Raw genomic sequence first — 21,180 nt, forward strand, 5'->3', positions numbered from 1 at the left:
TTACCTTGAAAAAAAAAAAAAACAGCTGACGCTGCATTTTACAATCCAAGGCCTCAGAGTGAATTACCCCCAAACCACAATTAATTGGCAGAATATGAAAATAAGCGCTGACTCATGGAATTCATTAACATTACCATTTAAAGCAATAGTTCAGCTATATGAAATTAGAAATGCAAGAAGTGGACACTTGTGTGTATGATCTGGCTTGGAGTAGTGGAAAATTCCCTGAATTGGGAAGCAGAAGATAGGGGATTTATTTCTGAATCTGCCACTTACTAGATGTATGTCCTTGGGCAAGCTATGTAGCCTCTTTGGGACCCAAATTCCTACATTTGTAAGATGAAAGGGCTGTGTCAGATGATCTCTCAGTTCCCTTCCAGCTCTGATTTTTTTTTACCTCAAAACCTGTATGCTTGCTTGCTAAGTCGCTTGAGTTGTGTCCGACTCTTCGCAACCCTATGGCTTCGCAACCCTAGCCCACCAGGCTCCTCTGTCCATGGGATTCTCCAGGCAAGAATACTTGAGTGAGTTGCCATGCCCTCCTCCAGGGCATCTTCCTGACACAGGGATCCAACCCACATCTCTTACATCTCCTGCATTGCAGTCAGATTCTTTACCGCTGAGCCACAGAGGAAGCTCCCAAGCCTGTAAAGGTTTTACAAATTCTGTGAAGAAGAACGCTAGTAAGGGCTCTCTTACACCTTAAAGTCACACAGAACTGTCTCTCCTGCTCAGGAACTGTATACAGTCATCCCTCGGTATCCATAGGGAATTAGTTCTAGGATCTCCCATGGAGACCAAAATCCAAGAATGCTCAAGTAGTTTATATTAAATAGCGTAGTATTTGCATGTAACCTACACACATCCTCCCAGATATTATAAATCATCTCTAGGTTACCTATAACACCTAATCCAATGTAAATACTATGTAAATACAGTTGACCCTTGAACATCTTGGGGGTTAGGGATGCCAGCCCTCCTCGAACTAAAAAATTAGAAGTGAACTTGACAGTGGGCCCTCCATATTTGAAGTTCCACTTCTGCAGATTTAACCAACCTTGGGTTGTGTAGTACTGTAGTATATATTGAAACAATTGGTGTATAAGTGGATCTGCACGGTTCAAACCTGTGTTGTTCAAGGATCAACAGTAGTCGCTCGTTTGGGCAAATTCAAGTTTTGCCTTTTGAAATGTTCTGGATTTGGGGGGAATATTTTTCATACATGGTTGGTTGAACTGCAGACTCCAGAAATTCAAAGACCCACAGATGCAGGTCAACTGTACGCAGCTAGTTGTTTGTCATCTAGGACCTTGATCATATTCAGTTACGTTTCCTTATCGCATAGTAGGACCTCATAAACGTTGAATAAAATGTCGAATGAAAGGAGTCAAGTTAGAACTTCAAAATTCTGGCAAGGCTTAAGAACATAATTTTCTTGGTCATGCTTCCAGTTATTGTCCTATGTGTCTCCTCTTTAAAGCCAAATGTTACGAGATGCCAGTTGACACCATTTCCTCTCTTCCTCCTGACACCTACCCCTGGAGAGACGCTGAAATAGTTCTAAGCTCACCAATGATTTCTGTGCTCAGGTGACATTGTGAAATGCATTCCTTTGGTCTTGGCACTGGTTTCTGGGACAGAGTTCCTAAAACCCTTGTAATTTCCCTGTGATGAGGATAAGAGGGGAGCTTAGAGACGAATTGAGAGTAGCATCGACATACATACACTATCATGTGTAAAATGGGTAGCTGGTGGGATGCTGCTGTATAGTACAGGGAGCTCAGCTTGGTGCTGTGCAATGACCTGAAGCGGTAGGATGCAGGGGTGGGAGGAACGTTCAAGAGGGAGGGGGTATATGTGTACCTATAGCTGATTCACTTTGTTGTACATCAGAAACTATCACAATATTGAAAAGCAATTATACTCCAATTTGAAAAAAGGATAATTTGCTTGAATAACCATGCTTCCTTAAGCCAGCCAGTTATTTGTGGCCAATCAGTGATGACTCATCATGATGGATGATCATCATCAATAAAAATAAATCCTTACATTTGCATCAGTTCAGTTCAGTTCAGTCACTCAGTCATGTTTGATTCTTTGCAACCCCACGAACTGCAGCACGCCAGGCCTCTCTGTCCATCACCAACTCCCAAGTCCACCCAAACCCATATCCATTGAGTCTGTGATGTCATCCAACCATCTCATCCTCTGTCGTCCCCTTCTCCTCCTGCCCCCAATCTTTCCCAGCATCAGGGTCTTTTCAAATGAGGCAGCTCTTCACATCAGGTGGCCAAAGTATTGGAGTTTCAGCTTCAACATCAATCCTTCCAATGAACACCCAGGATTGATCTCCTTTAGGATAGACTGGTTGGATCTCCTTGGAGTCCAAGGGACTCTCAAGAGTCTTCTCCAACATCACAGTTCAAAAGCATCAATTCTTCAGTGCTCAGCTTTCTTTATAGTCCAACTCTCCCATCCATACATGACCATTGGAAAAACCATAGCCTTGACTAGATGGACCTTAGAAGGCAGCTTTACATGTTATCTGATTTGGCTTTTGTCATTGCTCTGTGATGTAGTTATGGCTGTTATTATTATGATTATGTAGGTGAAGCCATAGAGGCACAGCCATTTTAGGTACACTGCCTGAAGTCACATCGCTGGTGCTAGCATCTGAATTTTTCCACCTCCTTCCCAGATTCGTATGTTGAATCCATAATACATAATTAACTTAGTGGTATGAAAAGGCAATAAATGTGCCTGGCAAATAGAATCTAAGGTAAGAGGCAATTGTAGTGATCCAGGAGAGAGAACAGGGTTATGGAAAAAGGAAGTAGCTTTAGACACGGACAGTGAGGGCCCTCCCTGGTGTCCAGCGACTAAGACTCTGCGTTCCCAGTTGGATCCCTGGTTAGGGAACTAGATCCCACATATTGCAATTAAAGATCCCACATGCTGCAAAAAGACCCAGAGCAACAAAATCAATATTTTTTTTTACAAATGGTGAGGACCAAATTCTAGATATGTTAAGAAAGCAGAATTGATAGGAGTTGACTGGCCTGAGGTAGAAGGTGCAGAAGAGGTTTCTGAAAGCATCAACAGAAAAATATCAGAGAGGGAGCGATTCTTTCAATATGGAGGGAGTGGATGGAGGTGGGAGGAACACACAGATTCAGTGTGAGGCGTGTTGAATCTGGAGTGCTTCTCAGACATTCAGGCCAAGAAGTCAGGGAGGCAGTGCAATAGGGAAGTATTTAGCTAGAGATACAGAACTAGAAGGTATTAGCACTAGCACTTACTGCTGCTGCTGCTGCTGCTAAGTCGCTTCAGTCGTGTCCGACTCTGTGCGACCCCATAGACGGCAGCCCACCAGGCTCCGCCGTCCCTGGGATTCTCCAGGCAAGAATACTGGAGTGGGTTGCCATTTCCTTCTCCAGTGCATGAACGGGAAAAGTGAAAGTGAAGTCGCTCAGTCGTGTCCGACTCTTAGCGACCCCATGGACTGTGGCCTACCAGGCTCCTCCGTCCATGGGATTTTCCAGGCAAGAGTACTGGAGTGGGGTGCCATTGCCTTCTCCGCTAGCACTTACTAGATGGTACTAAAGCCATGGGGAAACATAAGATTCCCTTGGGAGACCGTATAGACTGAAAATGACCTAAGAACTAAAATCAAAGAATTGACTTTATTTCAAAAGTCATTTTTTACAGAATGGTTATAATTGAAGAGTGCGAAAATTGTAGGTGACTGATGGCAACAAGCTATAGAAAAGTGTATGATGTACAAATAGCACCTTGGTAGCTAACACTGGAAACAGTGTTTTTATAATAGGAAAAGGAAAAGTTGTTAAGAGTTGTCTCCAGGTTGTTCTTATCATCAGGAATTTTATTCTGTGTAATGGCTTCCCAGGTGGCTCAGTGGTAAAGAATCCGCCTGCCAATGCAGGAGCCACAGGAGACTTGGTTTCGATCCCTGGGTTGGGAAGATCCCCTGGAGAAGAAAATGGCAGCCCATTCCAGTATTCTTGCCTGGGAAATCCCAGGGACAGAGGAACGTGGCAGGCTACAGTCCCTGCAGTCACAAAAGAGTCAGACACAACTGAGTGACTAAACAACAAAACAACAAATGACTCTTTGTCTTCCCATTTATGCCATTAGAAAGAAACACAGGAAGAAAACCAAGGAAGAAGTAATGTGTTCCTCTTGGGAAACATCTTTTTAGTAGCTAAAGTAAGGGTGCTGCAAGGGAAAAATGTCAGAAATCCAACAATGGTATTAAAGAAACTAAGAACTTTCAACAGCAAAATGTGCAATATTGAATACAACCCACTTCTGACACAAAATTGTCCAGAAGTATATCCAAATTCGAGTCATTGCAGCTTTGTGAGTTCCTGAGCGACGTGCCCAGGTAAGTCATGCCTAGATTCCTGATCCATGGAAAATGTGAGCTAAAAAATGGGGTAAATAGGTTTTTCACAAACAGTTTTATTCACACGTAATACAATTCGCCCACTTAAAGTGTACAGTTCAATAGTTCTTATTCTCTTCACAACATTGTGAAGCCATCACCACAATCAATTTTGTAACATGTTCATTGGGCCCAAAAGAAAGCCCATAGATTTTAGCAGTCACCCATCTTTCTTCTATTTCACCAGACCGAGGCTACTGCTAACCTACTTTCTCTATAAATTTGTCTATTCTAGACATTTTGTAAAAATGGAATCATGTAATATGTGGTCTCTTGAGACTGGCTTCTTTCACTTAGATAATGTTTTCAAGGTTATCCACGTTGTGGCATGTGTGTTTCATTTCTTTTAAATTGCTGAATAATATACTATTGTGCAGATAGACCACTTAGCTATGTATGCTCAGTCATGTCCGGATTCTTTGTGACACCATGGACTGTAGCCCGCCAGGCTCCTCTGTCCATGGGATTTTCCAGGCCAGAATACTGGAGTGGGTTGCTATTTCCCTCCAGGGGATCTTCCCAACCCAGGGATCAAACCTGAGTCTCTTGTGTCTCCTGCCTTGGCAGCTGGATTCTTAACCACTGAGCCACCCGGAAGACTACATGTGATACCTATTCACAAACTGATGAGTGTCTGTTGTTTCTACCTTTTGGATCTTAGAAATAACGCTGCTACGAATATTTGCACGAGAGCTTTCGGGTGGGCATAAGTTTTCATTTCTCTTGGGTTTATGTGCGGGAGTGGAATTGCTGGGCCATACGATAACTCTATGATTAAACTTTTGAGGACGTGCCAAACTGTTTTCCAAGCAGGATTTCTACCAGCCGTGTATGAGGTTTCTAGTTTCTCAATCTCCTTACCAATGTTGCTGGGGCTGATGAAAACTTCTGGTGGCCTACCTCTCCCAGGAAGATACCATATCCCTTAAGTAAGAGTTGGGAGAAGGAGCCCTGTGTCCTTGACTTCACCTTCCTGGAATAGAGTTTCTGTTGCACTGATCTGGAAGTGGGGAGGAAATGGATGAGTCATGGTTCAAATGCTACAGACCCTCACTGTTCTTACCAAATTTTACTATGTTTTCTTAAATAAGTATTTCTTTATTTTCTGTATACCCTAAGGACAATTTCCAGAGACTTTAAATGTTAGGATTTAAAAAATAATTTTCACTAGTTATGCATGTTTTGCTGGAGGCTACAGAGTGTTTTTCACTGTCATCCTGGAAGAGGAAACCTAAATGTTTGTAATTTAGAGCTGCCTAAGATTGTGGTAATTTACATGCAGCATGGAAAACTGTTACACAGGGAACTAGTGCTCTATGAAATTGACTTTGAGAAACACTGATGTAGGCTAATCAAGCACTGCAATAAATGGAAAATTAGATGAATTTGAAAGGGATAATATTTAATTATTAATGGAAAATATATTGAATGCATCCCGTTCAACAGTGGGATGTTTTTATTTTTAATAATTTAATTATTTGTTATATTTGGTTGTGCTGGGTCTTTGTTGCTGTGCAGGCTTCTCTCTGGTTATGGAGAGCAGAGGCTACTCTTTGTTGCAGTGTGCAGGCTTCTCATTGCAGTGGTTTCTCTTGTGGAGCATGAGCTCTAGTGCATGGGCTTCAGTAGTTGTGGCGCGTGGGCTCAGTAGTTGCAGTTCCCTGACTCCAGAGCACAGGCTCAATAGTTGTGGGGCACAGGCTTTGTTGCTCCAAGGCAACTGGGATCTTCCCAGACCAGGGATCAAACCCGTGTCTCCCGAATTGGCAAACAAATTCTTTACTACTAAGCCACCAGGGAAGCCCCAAAATATTTTTATTTTTACTCTCAAAAGGAAAATCATATTTATCTCCTTCCATAAATTATGCATAGCCAAAACACTCCAGTACCTGACGCCCTTACAGGCAAAGACATTCTAGAAGTTTGAGTGAACCACCAGATCCTATGCCTCTGAGTTTCACGGATCAGTTAATTTTCAAAAAATATTGGGAGGCTGTTTTTAATATTTGCCACATAAAGACATCTTTGAAAAACCATTTACACAAACCATTAACATTTCAGATCTGAGAGGGCATTTGAGCATCAATAAAAAGAAGAATGTCATCATCAAGATTACGAAGGAAAATCTTTTAAATAGAATGCATTTAGCCTTCTAAAATGTCATTCATTCCCCCTTTTTAGTCTTTTAATGGTGATCCTGTGGAGACATTGTTACAGACTGATTAGAAATTTGGCATTTTGGAACCATCAAAATTTGTAAGCTGAACAAAGAAAAATGGCAAATTTAATGGGCTCCCTTATTTTTGCAAGGCACTGCTACCCCAGTCCTACATTTGGACCTAGACTTAATTCCTGTCCATATGGAAAAATCAAAATTAACTGAGTGAATAGTCACTTTACCAAAACATTTAATAAACAATCTTCTAAATACATAGCTATTAGACATTTACATCTTTTCTATTCAAGTACTTGTCAAAGAAACTTGGAAAAGGAGAAGAATTAAAAGACAACAGTATGTATTAACATATGTAAAATAGATAGCCAGTGGGAATTTGCTGTATGACTCAGAGAACTCAAACCGGGGCTCTGTGACAACCTAGAGGGGTGAGATGGGGAGGGAGGTGGAAGGGAGGTTCAAGAGGAAGGGGATATTGGTATACTTATGGCTGACTCATGTTGAGGTTTGGCAGAAGCCAACACAGTACTGTAAAGCAATTATCCTTCAATTAGAAATAAATACATTAAAAAAAGATAACAGTATGTACATTGACATAAGCCATAATTGGAGATTAAGTGTTCTGGAAATTGTAATTATTGAATGGGGAAGTAAGAGGGGGTATGAGATGTCAGATTTACACAATTTTCAGAAATAGAGCTATTTTGTAAAACAAGGAACACTTACATTCGTTATTGTAAGGGTTAAATCCCAGGGTGCTTTTCTGTTAGCATAATACATCTCTGAGACATTCTCCTGCCCCTGAAGTGCAGTACAGCTGCTCTGGGCTCCATCCAACTTAGGCTAATATCTCTGTAATTCTTTATACGGCTAATAAAGTCTTTGGAACCTTCTTACTGTGATTAAACACTAACTAAGGCCTTGCCAAAGACACTTAGCAAAGAACTGGCATTGTAGGTTTCCAGTAACAGAATGACCATGGGCAGTCATAGCAATGATCAGAATTTGGAAATTATGTCACACTTGAAAATAAGCAGTTGGCACTCATTTCTGGCACCGTGGATTTTGTGGTTGATGCATCCCCCGCGCAGTGTGTGCTGGAGGTGAAAGAATATGTCACTGGTGCCTCCTTTTCCATTTTGAATTCCATATTGCTTCCCCAGAGAATCACGAGAATTATTTCTCTCTTTTTCCCTTTGCACAAGAGGTATCAGGTAATCCACTCATCCCACAAATTATTTGGAAGATGAGGAAAAGCTCGGGCAAAGCAAAACGACTGCCAAACCAAATAATGTGTCTTCTTGTCTCTTTCTCAGAAAATGAAATGTTTTTAAATAAACAACAATTCTGGAAAAAAGTCTCCTCCCTGGACTTTAGGTTTGGGAACAAAGCTCAGCTTCCTTCAGACCCAAGGAACTCTGGCTTGATGACATCCCATGCTTTATAGATCAGAATGGTCCTTTCCTAAAGCTTTCTTTCTGTCTGAGCAGAACTTCTTGCCTTAAAAGTCAGCACATTCAGGGCTTGCTCAGCTAAAGGGTTTCTGTTGCAGATTACTGTTGACCAGTTGCCTCATCCAGGAATCTGGGTTCTGGATTAAGCTTTGGTGACTAGTCCATAGCAAGGTTCATAAGCAAGAAGCGGCTCTAATGTGAGAGAATCAGAAAATCCGGATCACAGATGTGTGTTGAAACGCAGGTTTCCGTATCTAAAATTGAGATGATGTGGCGATTGTCAGGGAATATACGAGGCAAAGTCGGGGAAAGAAGAGAAATGAAAAATGTCTAGGAAAAACTCATCCAAAGTGTCCTGGACTGACCCATCTTGTCACAAAGCAAGCCCAAGAGAGGACATTGTTCTTCCACAAATGTTTCCTAAGGAGTAATAATGGTTAGACGTGAACCAAGGACACAAAGATCAAGGAGAGACTTTCAGAACTAAAAAATGAGAAAGTGGGCACATGTGCTTTCTTTCGCTTCCTCCTAATGCCCCCATGAATCAAGAATAAAGCAATTTTGTCTACTGTGGGCATAAACCCACAAGAATGGGTTAATAGGAGGGGAGACAAATGCAATAACAAACTGGGAAGCTGATGGACCAAAAATGAATGAACAGACATGAAAAGACTGAATGTTAACCATGACTGGACTCCCACATTGCAGGTGGATTCTTTACCAGCAGAGCCACAGGGAAGCCCAAGAATACTGGAGTGGGTAGCCTATCCCTTCTCCAGTGGATCTTCCTGACCCAGGAATTGAACTGGGGTCTCCTGCATTGCAGGTGGATTCTTTACCAGCTGGGCTACCAGGAAAGCTAGGGGGAGAAGGCTATGGAATTTCCCGAAAGTTTAGGACCTAGTGGCAATTATAACTTTTGAGAGGGAGGGGAATGTGAAGGTGTGGCTAACATTGGAAAATTGGTTGCAAGTCTGTTTAAGGAACAGTTAGACCTAGAAATAGTGACCGAACCAAAAGCAACATCCGTCCCTAACACCCAGATTGTGGTACTGTAATATCCCACTTTAAAAAGAAAAATGTAGGGTCTTTTTGAAGAAATGGCTGATACCAAGTCAGTGGCAAGAAATGTACAAGATGAGTCTAAAACATTTTGTCTTATTAATTGAAAATGAAACTGGGAAAAGCTATTAAGGTCATATAAACAGGAATCAGGAGCCGACCTGAAAAGACTGTTGTTTGTTGTTGTTTAGATGCTAAGTTGTATCTGACTGTTGTGCGACCCCATGGATTGTAGCCCACCAGGCTCCTCTGTTCATGAGATTTCCCAAGCAAGAAGACTGGAGTGGGTTGCGATTTCCTTTCCCAGGGGATCTTCCAGACCTAGGGATCAAACCCAAGTTTCCTGCATTGACAGGTGGATTCTTTACCACTGAGCCACCAAGAATGTGTTTAACAAAAGACATACAAAACCATAAGACATTGCTGGGAAGACCTAAAATAATGGAGAGGTATACTTTGTTTATGAACATGAAGACTCAGTATTACTAAGAAGTCAAATTGCTCTATGGATTCAACACAATAGAATCAAAATACCAAGACTTTTTTTGTTTACACTGATAAGATAATTCTGAAATTTGTGTGGAAAATCAAATCACCTAGTATAGTCAAAACAATATTTAAAACAAAAAATACAGTTGGAAGAATTCTACTACTTGATTCAGAGACTTGCTCTAATATGCTAATCAAGCCAATATGATTTTGTCATAAGGACAAGGAAACAGATCAAAAGAACATGTTAGAAAGTTAAAAAATATAACCACATATATACTGTCAATTGATATTCAACAAAATCACCAAGGGGAAAGTCTTTTCAATGAACAGTGCAGGAAGAACTGGAGACGTATGTGGTGGGGGGTCGGGTGGGATAGGGGATGAACTTTGACCCCATCTCCTGCAATACCCAAAAGTTGGGATGACCATAAACCCAAATTAAAAGCTAAAATTGCACTGTGGTGACCTAGAGGGCTGCGATTGGTAGGGAGGGTGGGTAGGGTGAGAGGCAAGCTCAAGAGAGAGGGGATATATGTATCCTTACAGCTGATTCATGTTGCTGTGCAGCAGAAACCAACACAACACTGTAAAGCAATTATCCTCCAACTAAAAATAAATTTTAAAAAAACTTTGAGAGAATTTGTAATGATATTTCTATTTTTAATGCATTAAAGTTAAAGATTTTTATTTCACAAATTAACATTCTAGGACTACCTTCTAAAAACTCTGTACCTGTATAACAACCTATATACCGTAAGAGTTTTTAACCATCCAAAATTGAGATATCACTAAGTTATGGAATTTTACTACTACAGAATCTATACTATCATTTGATCTTAGATGACTTGTGTTAGATAACATATCTAAGTGCTTAGTACTGGGAAAATATTAGGAGATAAATTTTAAGTTATAGGTGTAGAGTGGCCTTGATAATTTATTTAGTACCCTGATCTGGAGTAAATTCTAGGATATCTAATATAGGCCAAGAAAAATATTCAAAAGAACTGACGATGGGAAAATAAAACTGTAGAAGTGAAAAAAAAAAAAACCTAAAACTATAAAGTTTCTAAAAGAAAACTTAGGACTTCCCTGGTGGTCCAGTGGTTGAGAATCCACCTGGCAATACAGGAGGCACATTTGCTCCCTGCTCTCAGAAGATGCCACATGACTCAGGGCCACTAAGCCCATGCGCCACAACTACTGAGTCTGAGCCCTAGAACACACATGCCATAACTACTGAAGCCCTTGATCTATAACAAGAGAAGCCACTGCAATGGGAAGCCAGTGCACTGCAACTAGAGAAAGCCTGTATGCAGCAATGAAGATCCCATGCAGTCAAAATTAATAAAATTATTTTTTAAAAAAGAAAGGACATAAAAAGCCCTAACCATGAAAAATTGTTTACTTTGACTTCATAAAAGATTTAAAAATCTGTTCACCAAAAGATGTCAAGAAAATCAAAGGACAAGTCAAAGACTGGGAGAAAATATTTACATTACATACAACAAATGAAATATTTGTGTGCCGAGTATATAAATAACTTGTACAACTCAATAATAAAAAGACAACAAACCCAACTGAAAAATGGACTAACCATTTCAACAGACACTTTGAAAAAGAAGTAATATGATCACCAGGCATATGAAAGGATGCTCAACATTATTAGTCCTCAGAGAAATAGAAATTAAAAGCACAGTAAAATACCACTTTGCACTAGAAATAAAAGCATACATTGTGAGTGGGAGTGTAAAATGATGCAATTTTGGAAAAACGGTTTGGCAGTTCCTTATAGAGTTAAATATACACATGCCCCATGACCTAGAAATTCCATTTTAAATATTTATCCAAGACTAATGAAAACATATAGCCACAAAAAGACTTGTACAAGAATATTTATAGCAGTTGTATTCACAATAGCCCCAAATTAGAAACAGCTCTAATATCCATCAGCAGAAGAAAACAGGAACAATTTGTGACATATTCAGTAAAAAAAAAAAAAAAAAAAGTACATATTGTATGGCTTCCTTTATATGAACTTCAAGGATGAATAAAACTAATTAGATGATGGAAATCAGAACAATTGTTACCTATGCGTGGTGGAGATTATCAGGAAGGGGAAGAAAGGGAACTTTTGGGATGACAGAAATAGTGTATTATTTTGACTGCAGCGTTTATTGCCTAGATGTACTCATTTGTGTATCGTGTGTGAAATAAGTGAAATTTATCAACTGTGTATATAAAACCTATGCATTTCACTGTAGGTGAATTTTTTTTTTTCTTTTTTTTGGCCACACTCCATGGCATGCAGGATCTGAGCTCCCTGAACAGGAATCGAACCCATGCCGCCTGCAATTGAAGCACAGAATCCTAACCACTAGACCACCAGGGAAGTTCCATGTATGTGAATTTTGACTCAACACACATTAAAATAAATATATTTTCCAAAGTAGTCTTTTTTGAAAAAAGGAACTTGCAGAAGATGCAAACAAATAAAAACAAAACTAAAAATATGTCTTCAGTCTTGATCTGGCCTGAAATTTATAACTCTATTCTATTGAATTTTTAGGTCTAAACCACAAGGTGAACTTAAGGTGCTGTCCATTCAGCATAGTGGAAGCCTCTCCTAGCTTCCTTGCCTCCCAGCTCCCTGCCTGTCCCCCACCTCAGAGGAGCAATATCCCAGCAAGTCCTTTTGGCTTTTTCTCCTTTGACCAGGTTCCGATAGTCTTCTTGAGGGACTAACTTCCTTTCGTTTTGGTGACAGGCTTCTGAAGGCCTCACAATTTCTACAGATCGAAGTGTTAGTTGCTCATTCATGTCCGACTCTTTGGGACCCCAAGGACTGTAGCCCGCCAAGCTTCTCGGTCCATGGGATTTCCCTGGCAAGAATACTGGAGTGGGTTGCCATTTCCTTCTTCAGGGGATCTTCCCTACCCAGGGATCAAACTCGGGTCTCCTGCTTTGCAGGCAGATTCTTTACAACTGAGCCACCTAGAAAGCCCACATATGAATATATATATGAATTTTTTCAATTTTTTTTTAACCTGGCCCAGGATCACTTGTTCAATGAATAACTGAATGAATTGATCCACTTCTGGAATTTTCATGAGCAGTTCTTAAAGTGAAACCCCTCTTACCATTCTCAGGGGAAAGCCTCATCAAAGACCACTTAAGTTCAGGCTTATAATCTAAATAAATAAACAAGTGAATAAATAAAAGCTCCTTCCCTCTCTCCCTCCATCCAGCAGTGATTTTAATAAGCTACATACCTAGCTTAGGATTGTTCTCTGGTTCAGGATTTGTGCTGAGAATCTTAATAGGTACATGAAGGCCTATAGATAGGCCTAAAGAAGACCTGGTGATAGAAGCAACATTTGATGCTGTAAAGAGCAATATTGCATAGGAACCTGGAATGTTAGGTCCGTGAATCAGGGCAAATTGGAAGTGGTCAAACAGGAGATGAAAAGAGTGAACATCGACAGTCTAGGAATCAGTGAGCTAAGATGGACTGGAATGGGTGAATTTAACTCAGATGACCATTTTATCTACTATTGTGGGCAGGAATCCCTTAGAAGAAATGGAGTAGCCATCATAGTCAACAAGAGAGTCCGAAATGCAGTACTTGGATGCAATCTCAAAAACGACAGAATGATCTCTGTTTGTTTCCGAGGCAAACCATTCACTATCACAGTAATTCAAGTCTATGCCCCGACCAGTAATGCTGAAGAAGCTGAAGTTGAACAGTTCTATGAAGACCTACAAGACCTTCTAGAACTAACACCCAAAACAGATGTCCTTTTCATTATAGGGGACTGGAATGCAAAAGTAGGAAGTCAAGAAACACCTGGCGTAACAGGCAAATTTGGCCTTGGAGTACAGAATGAAGCAGGGCAAAGGCTAATAGAGTTCTACCCAGAGAACGCACTGGTCATAGCAAACACCCTCTTCCAACAACACAAGAGAAGACTCTATAGATGGACATCACCAGATGGCCAACACCGAAATCAGATTGATTATATTCTTTGCAGCCAAAGATAGAGAAGCTCTATACAGTCAGCAAAAACAAGACCGGGAGCTGACTGTGGATCAGATCATGAACTCCTTATTGTCAAATTCAGACTGAAATTGAAGAAAGTGGAGAAAACCACTAGACAATTCAGGTATGACCTAAATCAAATCCCTTATGACTATACAGTAGAAGTGAGAAATAGATTTAAAGGACTAGATCTGATAGAATGCCTGATGAACTATGGATGGAGGTTCATGACATTGTACAGGAGACAGGAATCAAGACCATCCCCAAGAAAAAGAAATGCAAAAAAGCAAAATGGCTGTCTGAGGAGGCCTTACAAATAGCTGCGAAAAGGCAGGAAGCAAAAAGCAAAGGAGAAAAGGAAAGATATACCTATTTGAAAGCAGAGTTCCAAAGAATAGCAAGGAGAGATAAGAAAGCCTTCCTCAGCAATCAATGCAAAGAATTAGAGGAAAACAATAGAATGGGAAAGACTAGAGATCTTTTCAAGAAAATTAGACATACCAAGCGAACATTTCATGCAAAGATAGGCTCAATAAAGGACAGAAATTGTAAGGACCTAACAGAAGCAGAAGATATTAAGAAGAGGTGGTAAGAATACACAGAAGAATTGTACAAAAAAGTTCTTCACGACCCAGACAATCACAATGGTGTGATCACTCACCTAGAGCCAGACTTCCTGGAATGTGAAGTCAAGTGGGCCTTAAGAAGCATCACTACAAACAAAGCTAGTGGAGGTGATGGAATTCCAGTTGAGCGATTTCAAATCCTGAAAGATGACGCTGTGAAAGTGCTGCACTCAATATGCCAGCAAATACGGGAAACTCAGCAGTGGCCACAGGACTGGAAAAGGTCAGTTTTCATTCCAATCCCAAAGAAAGGCAATGCCAAAGAATGCTCAAACTACCGCACAATTGCACTCATCTCACATGCTAGTAAAGTAATGCTTAAAATTCTCCAAGCCAGGCTTCAGCAGTACATGAACCATGAACTTCCAGATATTCAAGCCGGTTTTAGAAAAGGCAGAGGAACCAGAGATCAAATTGCCAACATCCGATGGATCATCGAAAAAGCAAGAGGGTTCCAGAAAAACATCTATTTCTGCTTTATTGACTATGCCAAAGCCTTTGACTGTGTGGATCACAATCAACTGTGGAAAATTCTGAAAGAGATGGGAATACCAGACCACCTGACCTGTCTCTTGAGAAACCTGTATGCAGGTCAGGAAGCAACAGTTAGAACTGGACACGGAACAACAGACTGATTTCAAATAGGACGAGGAGTATGTCAAGGCTGTATATTGTCACCCTGCTTATTTAACTTATATGCAGAATACATCATGAGAAATCCTGGGCTGGAGGAAGCACAAGCTGGAATCAAGATTGCCAGGAGAAATATCAATAACCTCAGATATGCAGATGACACCACCCTTATGGCAGAAAGTGAAGAAGAACTAAAGAGCCTCTTGATGAAAGTGAAAGAGAAGAGTGAAAAAGTTGGCTTAAAGCTCAACATTCAGAAAACTAAGATCATGGCATCCGGTCCCATCACTTCATGGTAGATAGATGGGGAAACAGTGGAAACAGTGGCTGACTTTATTTTTCTGGGCTCCAAAATCACTGCTGATGGTGATTGGAGCCATGAAATTAAAAGATGCTTACTCCTTGGAAGGAAAGTTATGACCAACCTAGACAGCATATTAAAAAGCAGGGGCATTACTTTGCCAACAAAGGTCCGTCTAGTCAAGGCTATGGTTTTTCCAGTGGTCATGTATGGATGAGAGAGTTGGTCTATAAAGAAAGCTGAGCACCGAAGAATTGATGCTTTTGAACTGTGGTGCTGGAGAAGACTCTTGAGAGTCCCTTGGGCTGCAAGGAGATCCAACCAGTCTATCCTAAAGGAGATCAGTCCTGGGTGTTCATTGGAAGGACTGATGTTGAAGCTGAAACTCCAACACTTTGGCCACCTGATGTGAAGAGCTGACTCATTTGAAAAGACCCTGATGTTGGGAAAGATTGAGGGCAGGAGGTGAAGGGGACAACAGAGGATGAGATGGTTGGATGGCATCACCCACTCGATGGACATAGGTTTGGGTGGACTCAGGGAGTTGGTGATGGACAGGGAGGCCTGGCGTGCTGTGGTTCATGGGGTCACAAAGAGTCGGACATGACTGAGCAAGTAAAGTCAACTGAAGGCCTATAGGTATTGAGGTCTTGGGGCTTTTTCCTTCTGATATCCATCTAGCTCTTCACCCGATGAGCAACCATAGAAAAAACAAAAACAAAAACGGTGTATCATGTTGCTGGAAAAGTGATTTCTGGTTAAGGGCAGCCTGGTGGAAACAAGCTCTGGGCTTGTTTTTATGGCTCTGTTTCATGGGATTTAATATATGGTATGTATGTACAGCCCGACCAGCTTCTCCATTTAACTAGATCCCCAGAGGAAAGGGCCTGAATTTATGATTTTCTTATGTCTTGAGAACATCTGGTTTATTCTCTTCACTCAGTCTATTTAGTATATCCTGTTGCCTTAGTGGCAGGATAATTTCCAACAGCATGCCGTAAGCAGAAGGATTTGCATTTCATCTAAACTCTCTATGCATTCCACATAGGTATTGGGTAGTCGAAGTGTAAACCACCAAAACCTCTTTCCTGTTTCTCACTGTATTGATTCACCCTAAGAGGCTGAGAATCAAAATGTTTTCTGGCTGAATTCGAAAGCAAAGAACGTTGGAGAGCAAAAACAACGGCAGGGTGCTGAAATTGTGGCCAGATGTCAAAACCAGCTCAGAAGTCTTACACAATCACTGAGGATGGAATACTCATCTTTGTTAGGCATTAAGTAGGCGTCTTCCCTGAGGGAGGGTTCGAATTCCCTGTTCCATCTTCCCAGTGTGCTGGACCACAATGGAGGAAGGAACTCATCAATTACATAGCACTTAGATCCCAGCACATTTTTCCAAAGCACTTCTTGTTTTTCAGGCCCCATATTCCCAGAACAAGCAAAATTTCATTTCTTGTTGGGTGGTAGGAAAAGTCAGAGCTGCAAGTGGAAATCTTTAGCCATTGAAGATGAGTAAAGGCTGGTGGAGTTCAGTCTTCCTAACAGGCAGTTGTGTGGAGGGCTTCCCAGCTCCTACTCTGCTCCAAGCTTGCAGCTGCACCCCCGACCCCAGATCCCCAGTGTTAGGAAGCTGCTCCAGACAAAAATATTACTTCCTAGAGTTCACCCATATTCCTGTTCCTATTTTCTGTCTCTCTCTTTTTTTAAAAAAAATTATTTATTTATTTTTGGCTGCAAAAATAAGTATCTTATTCTTAGTTGCAACATGTGCTTCTTGCTAGTTGTGACCTGTGGGCTCTGCAGTTGCTATGCGAAGGCTTAGCTGCCCCACAGCCTGTGGGATATTAGTTCCCGGACAAGGGATCAAACCTACGTCCCCTGCACTGGAAGGCAGATTCTTAATCACTGATTCTCCAGGGAAGTCCCTGTTTTCTTTTGTCTATCCTTAAATGTTTCCAGCTCGTGATCACCATCCATCTGAACTGACACACCCTTTTGCTGTCCTTTGAGGGAGTGGGGAGAGACCAGAGTATGAAGCCCAAAGTAATTAAACTGTAATAAGATGTCATGTTTGCTCAGTGGTTTAGCTTTTTCCTACTTCCACAGGTGCATCCATGAGGCAGATGATAAAAAATTTGACCAAAGGTGGTTTCTCCGTGACATTAAGTGGGAAGGGTCATAGTCAGAAACATCGTCTAAGAGGCAGCAGGCTTCAGCAGGTGTTCAGATCGTTGTGGAACGAAGAGTATGAGTGAAGTGAGTAGGGGATAACCCGTCCTTTGCCTCTTCTAGCTTCTGGTGATTGTCAGCATTCCTTGGTTGGTGGCCACATGGGCCCCTCTTTAAGGTCAGCATCCTTAAATCTCTGCTCCCTCTTCACACTGCCTTCCTTCCTGTATGTCTGTGTCAGTCTCCTCTGCTTCCTCTTCTAAAGATCCATGTGGCTGCATTTAGATCCCATTGGATAATCCAGGATGATATCCTCATTTCAACATCCTTTAACTTAATCCAATCTGCAAAGACCATTTCCAAAAGAGCTAACATTTACAGATTCCAGAGATTAGAACCCCATGTCTTTGGGGGCCAGTCCCTTGGACAGCGAGATCCAACCAGTCCATCCTAAAGGAAATCAACCCTGAGTATTCACTGGAAGGACTGATGCTGAAGCTGAAGCTCCAATACTTTGGCCACCTGATGCAAAGAGCTGACACATTGGAAAAGACTCTGATGCTGGGAAAGATTGAAGGCAGGAGGAGAAGGGGATGACAGAGGATGAGATGGTTGAATGGCATCACTGACTCAATGGACGTGAGTTTGAGCAAACTCTGGGACATGGTGAAGGATGGGAAATCTGACATGCTACAGTCCATGGGGTCACAAAGATTTCAGACATGATTTAGCAACCGAACAACAACAACATTCAGCCTATTACAATGTCTTTTGCCCATTTTCAGTCTGGATTGATTTCTCAACTGCTGAATTTTAGGAGTTCTTTATGTAATAGTCTAGAATTAAATCCTTTGTGGACGTGTGGTTCACAAACATTTTCTTCAGTTCTGTAACTTGTTGCTACATCTTCACAGGATCTTTTGCAGAACTAAAGTTTTGTAATGAGGTTCAGTTTATTGATTTTTCTTTTTTAAAAAGCTATTTATTTACTTATTTGACTGTACTGTTTCTTAGCTGCAGCACATGGGATCTTTAGTTAACAGCATGCAAGCTCTTTGTTGTGGCACATGAATCTATTTCTCTGACCAGGGATCAAACCCTGGCTCCCTGCATTGGGAGCAGAGAGTCTTAGCTACTGCAGCAGCAGAGAAGTCCCAAGTTTTCTTTTTACAGAGCATGCCTTTAATGTCGAATCTATAAACTCTTTACCTAGCCCTTTGTTCTGAAATTTTTCTTCAAGTATCACCAGTGTATTTCTAAATTTTTTATAGTTTTGTTTTATACTTTTTTTTCCTAAAAGTTTTATTTTTGTTGTTGTTTAGTCTCTGTGTCTGACTCTTTGCAACCCCAAGGACTGTAGCCCTCCAGGTTCCTCTGTCCATGGGATTTCCCAGGCAAGAATACTGGAGTGGGCTGCCATTTCCTCCTCCAGGGGATCTTCCCAATCCAGGAATCAAACCCTCATCTCCCACATTGCAGGGGAACTCTTTACTACTGAGCCACCAGAGAATTATATGCTTTACATTTTATATTTTATATTTTTTTTCTGTAAGTTTTATGTTTAGTATTTTACATTTAAGTCCATATTTTCCTGGCTCTTTGCCAGGATGGGCTTTATTACACAGTTGTGAAGATTTCTTGGATACTGTGGTGGACTGTGTTACTGTTTGTGTTATTCATCTTCCCTTTATGAGCTTTCTCTATCTGTTCCCATTGCCAGGCAGGAAACTAGGAATGTCATGTTCAAGAGTATCCACTGTAACTCTGATCCAGGGGTCAAGAGACCACCACTGTCCCTGCAGACATCTTTCAATGGCCACAGAGTGAGTGACCAGGTACCAGAACACAGCTACTGAAATCTCAAACTCCACAACTCTGCTTGCCATGAGATGTAGGTGAAAGGACATGAAAGGGATCCCATCTCACTTCTGCGTTCCAAATCGCACCCAGTACATCTCATTGACAATTTCCAATTTACCACCAGAGGCCCCTCGCTGTGTCCACTGTATAGGCTCCAACATATGGGAGTTTTAGGGGGACACAAACATTCAGTCCGTAACAGCCAGCAAACATTTATTCAGGGGCGATGGCTAAGACATTTGAGTTGCCAGCTCAGACTGGATTCCCAGACAAATTGGCATTCTGTGTCACTGAAGGAAAGATAAATTCTCTGTGCAACAGTGTTTATCCATCTTGTCATTTACTCGGGTATTCACTGAACATTTCTGAGCACTCATCTACGCAGGCTGCTGACATTCTAGTGGAGGAAGACAGAAGTAGAGAGAAAATTCCAATGTACTGGGATGTGTATTGGGATAGAGAAAACTGGAAGGCATTCTGGGAGCGTAGAGGAGAAATCACATAGACTGGGGGCATTAGAGAGTGTGTCCTGGGGCAGGCAGCACTTAAGCTGAGAGCTGAAGGATGAGTAGATGCTGAGCCAGTCGGAAAGGGGGGAGGGCTTTCCTGGCAGAGAGGAATTCATGTGCACGTGGTGGAGACATGACAAAACACGTGTGTTCCAGGAACTACCTTAAGTCAGTATAAGAGGAGACCAGATTCAGAGCTAGAGGAACCCAAGCTAGAGACTCTCAGTCAGATGCTACGGGGAGGTGTTTTTCACCCTGAACTTAATGAAGAACCCTGAAGGATTGCAAACAGGGGAGTGCCATGACCAGATTTACATTTCAGGAAGATTCATGAGGCAGCAAAGTGGAAATCAGGGATTCCTGGGTTGTAAAGCATATGCCTGCCAATGCAACAGATGCTGGAGATGCAGCTTTGATCTCTGGGTCCGGGAAGATCCCCTGGAGGAGAAAATGGCAACCTACTCCCGTATTCTTGCCTGGAGAATCCCATGGACAGAGGAACTTGGTGGGCTACAGTCCATGAGGTCAAAAAGAGTTGGTCAAGACTAAATTGATTTAGCATGCACACAGTGTGAATCAACTGGAAGAAAGGAGTGACAGGAAGAAGGGGGGGCGAATTAGGAGTCATCAGTAGAGAGAAGTGGGGGTTTATAGTCCAAGGTGGAATGGGGAGGAGAACGGAGATTTAAGAGATCCACAAGGAAGGGTCGTCAGAACTTGGATGGGTAAAGGAGAAGAGAAGCTCCTGGCTCAGGCCATGGGGATAGATGGAGGAGCCAATCACTAAAACTGGGATGCAGAAGAGCAGCACCAAGATGGGGCATGGGGTGGGGGACTCAAGTGGCCTTAGCTGTGGACCCAATGGCTTTAGGATGTCAGTACAGCACCCTGGGGACATGTTGACTGGTTGGATACACAGATAGAAGAAGAACAAATTTTGAAATTTTCTTTTTTTTTCTTCTTCTTCCCTAAACATTCTCATCATTTTTCTAGCCAATCAGCAGTATCCATATGGACTCAAAGAAAATTGAAACACAATAGCAGTAGAAAAGAGGGGAAAAAAATTAATATCCTTTTTTCCCCCCTTTAAACTAGGCTCAAAAGGGGAGGCGATGAAAGGAACAGAAGTTGAAGTTTATGCCATAAAAAGATGAGGATGCAAATATTCCTTTGGGTATAACCAACAATCAAATACAGAGTTTGGGTCTCTTTTGCCTAAGCCAGGGAATCCAGGCCACTTATACTCTGGGAGAAATTACCGATTCAGGTTGGAAACTGTTTCCTATGACAACTGACTGGGGTGCAAGATTTTGAGATTAGTGATTATATTTCACAGGCAATAACATTAAGCTTGTGAAGTTCAGATGTTTCTTCATATAATCTCTGGAGGTGCTTTT

At 41.5% G+C, this 21,180-nt stretch overlaps 1 protein-coding gene across 1 annotated transcript in view; it reads left to right on the plus strand.

Annotated features, from left to right (window-relative positions):
* SCARA5 (scavenger receptor class A member 5) overlaps nucleotides 1-12,157 on the plus strand; it is a 151,031-nt gene extending 138,874 nt beyond the window's left edge. Inside the window, exon 9 of the mRNA XM_081497071.1 lies at nucleotides 11,958-12,157. Coding sequence (XP_081353197.1) covers nucleotides 11,958-12,061 — 104 coding nt within the window. The 3' untranslated portion in view covers nucleotides 12,062-12,157. The remainder of the gene's footprint in view (nucleotides 1-11,957) is intronic.
* The last annotated feature ends 9,023 nt before the right edge of the window (nucleotides 12,158-21,180 follow it).

This window comes from Giraffa tippelskirchi, chromosome 1, assembly GCF_054371585.1.
Source record: "Giraffa tippelskirchi isolate mGirTip1 chromosome 1, T2T-mGirTip1v1.2.pri, whole genome shotgun sequence".
Lineage (NCBI taxonomy): Eukaryota > Metazoa > Chordata > Mammalia > Artiodactyla > Giraffidae > Giraffa > Giraffa tippelskirchi.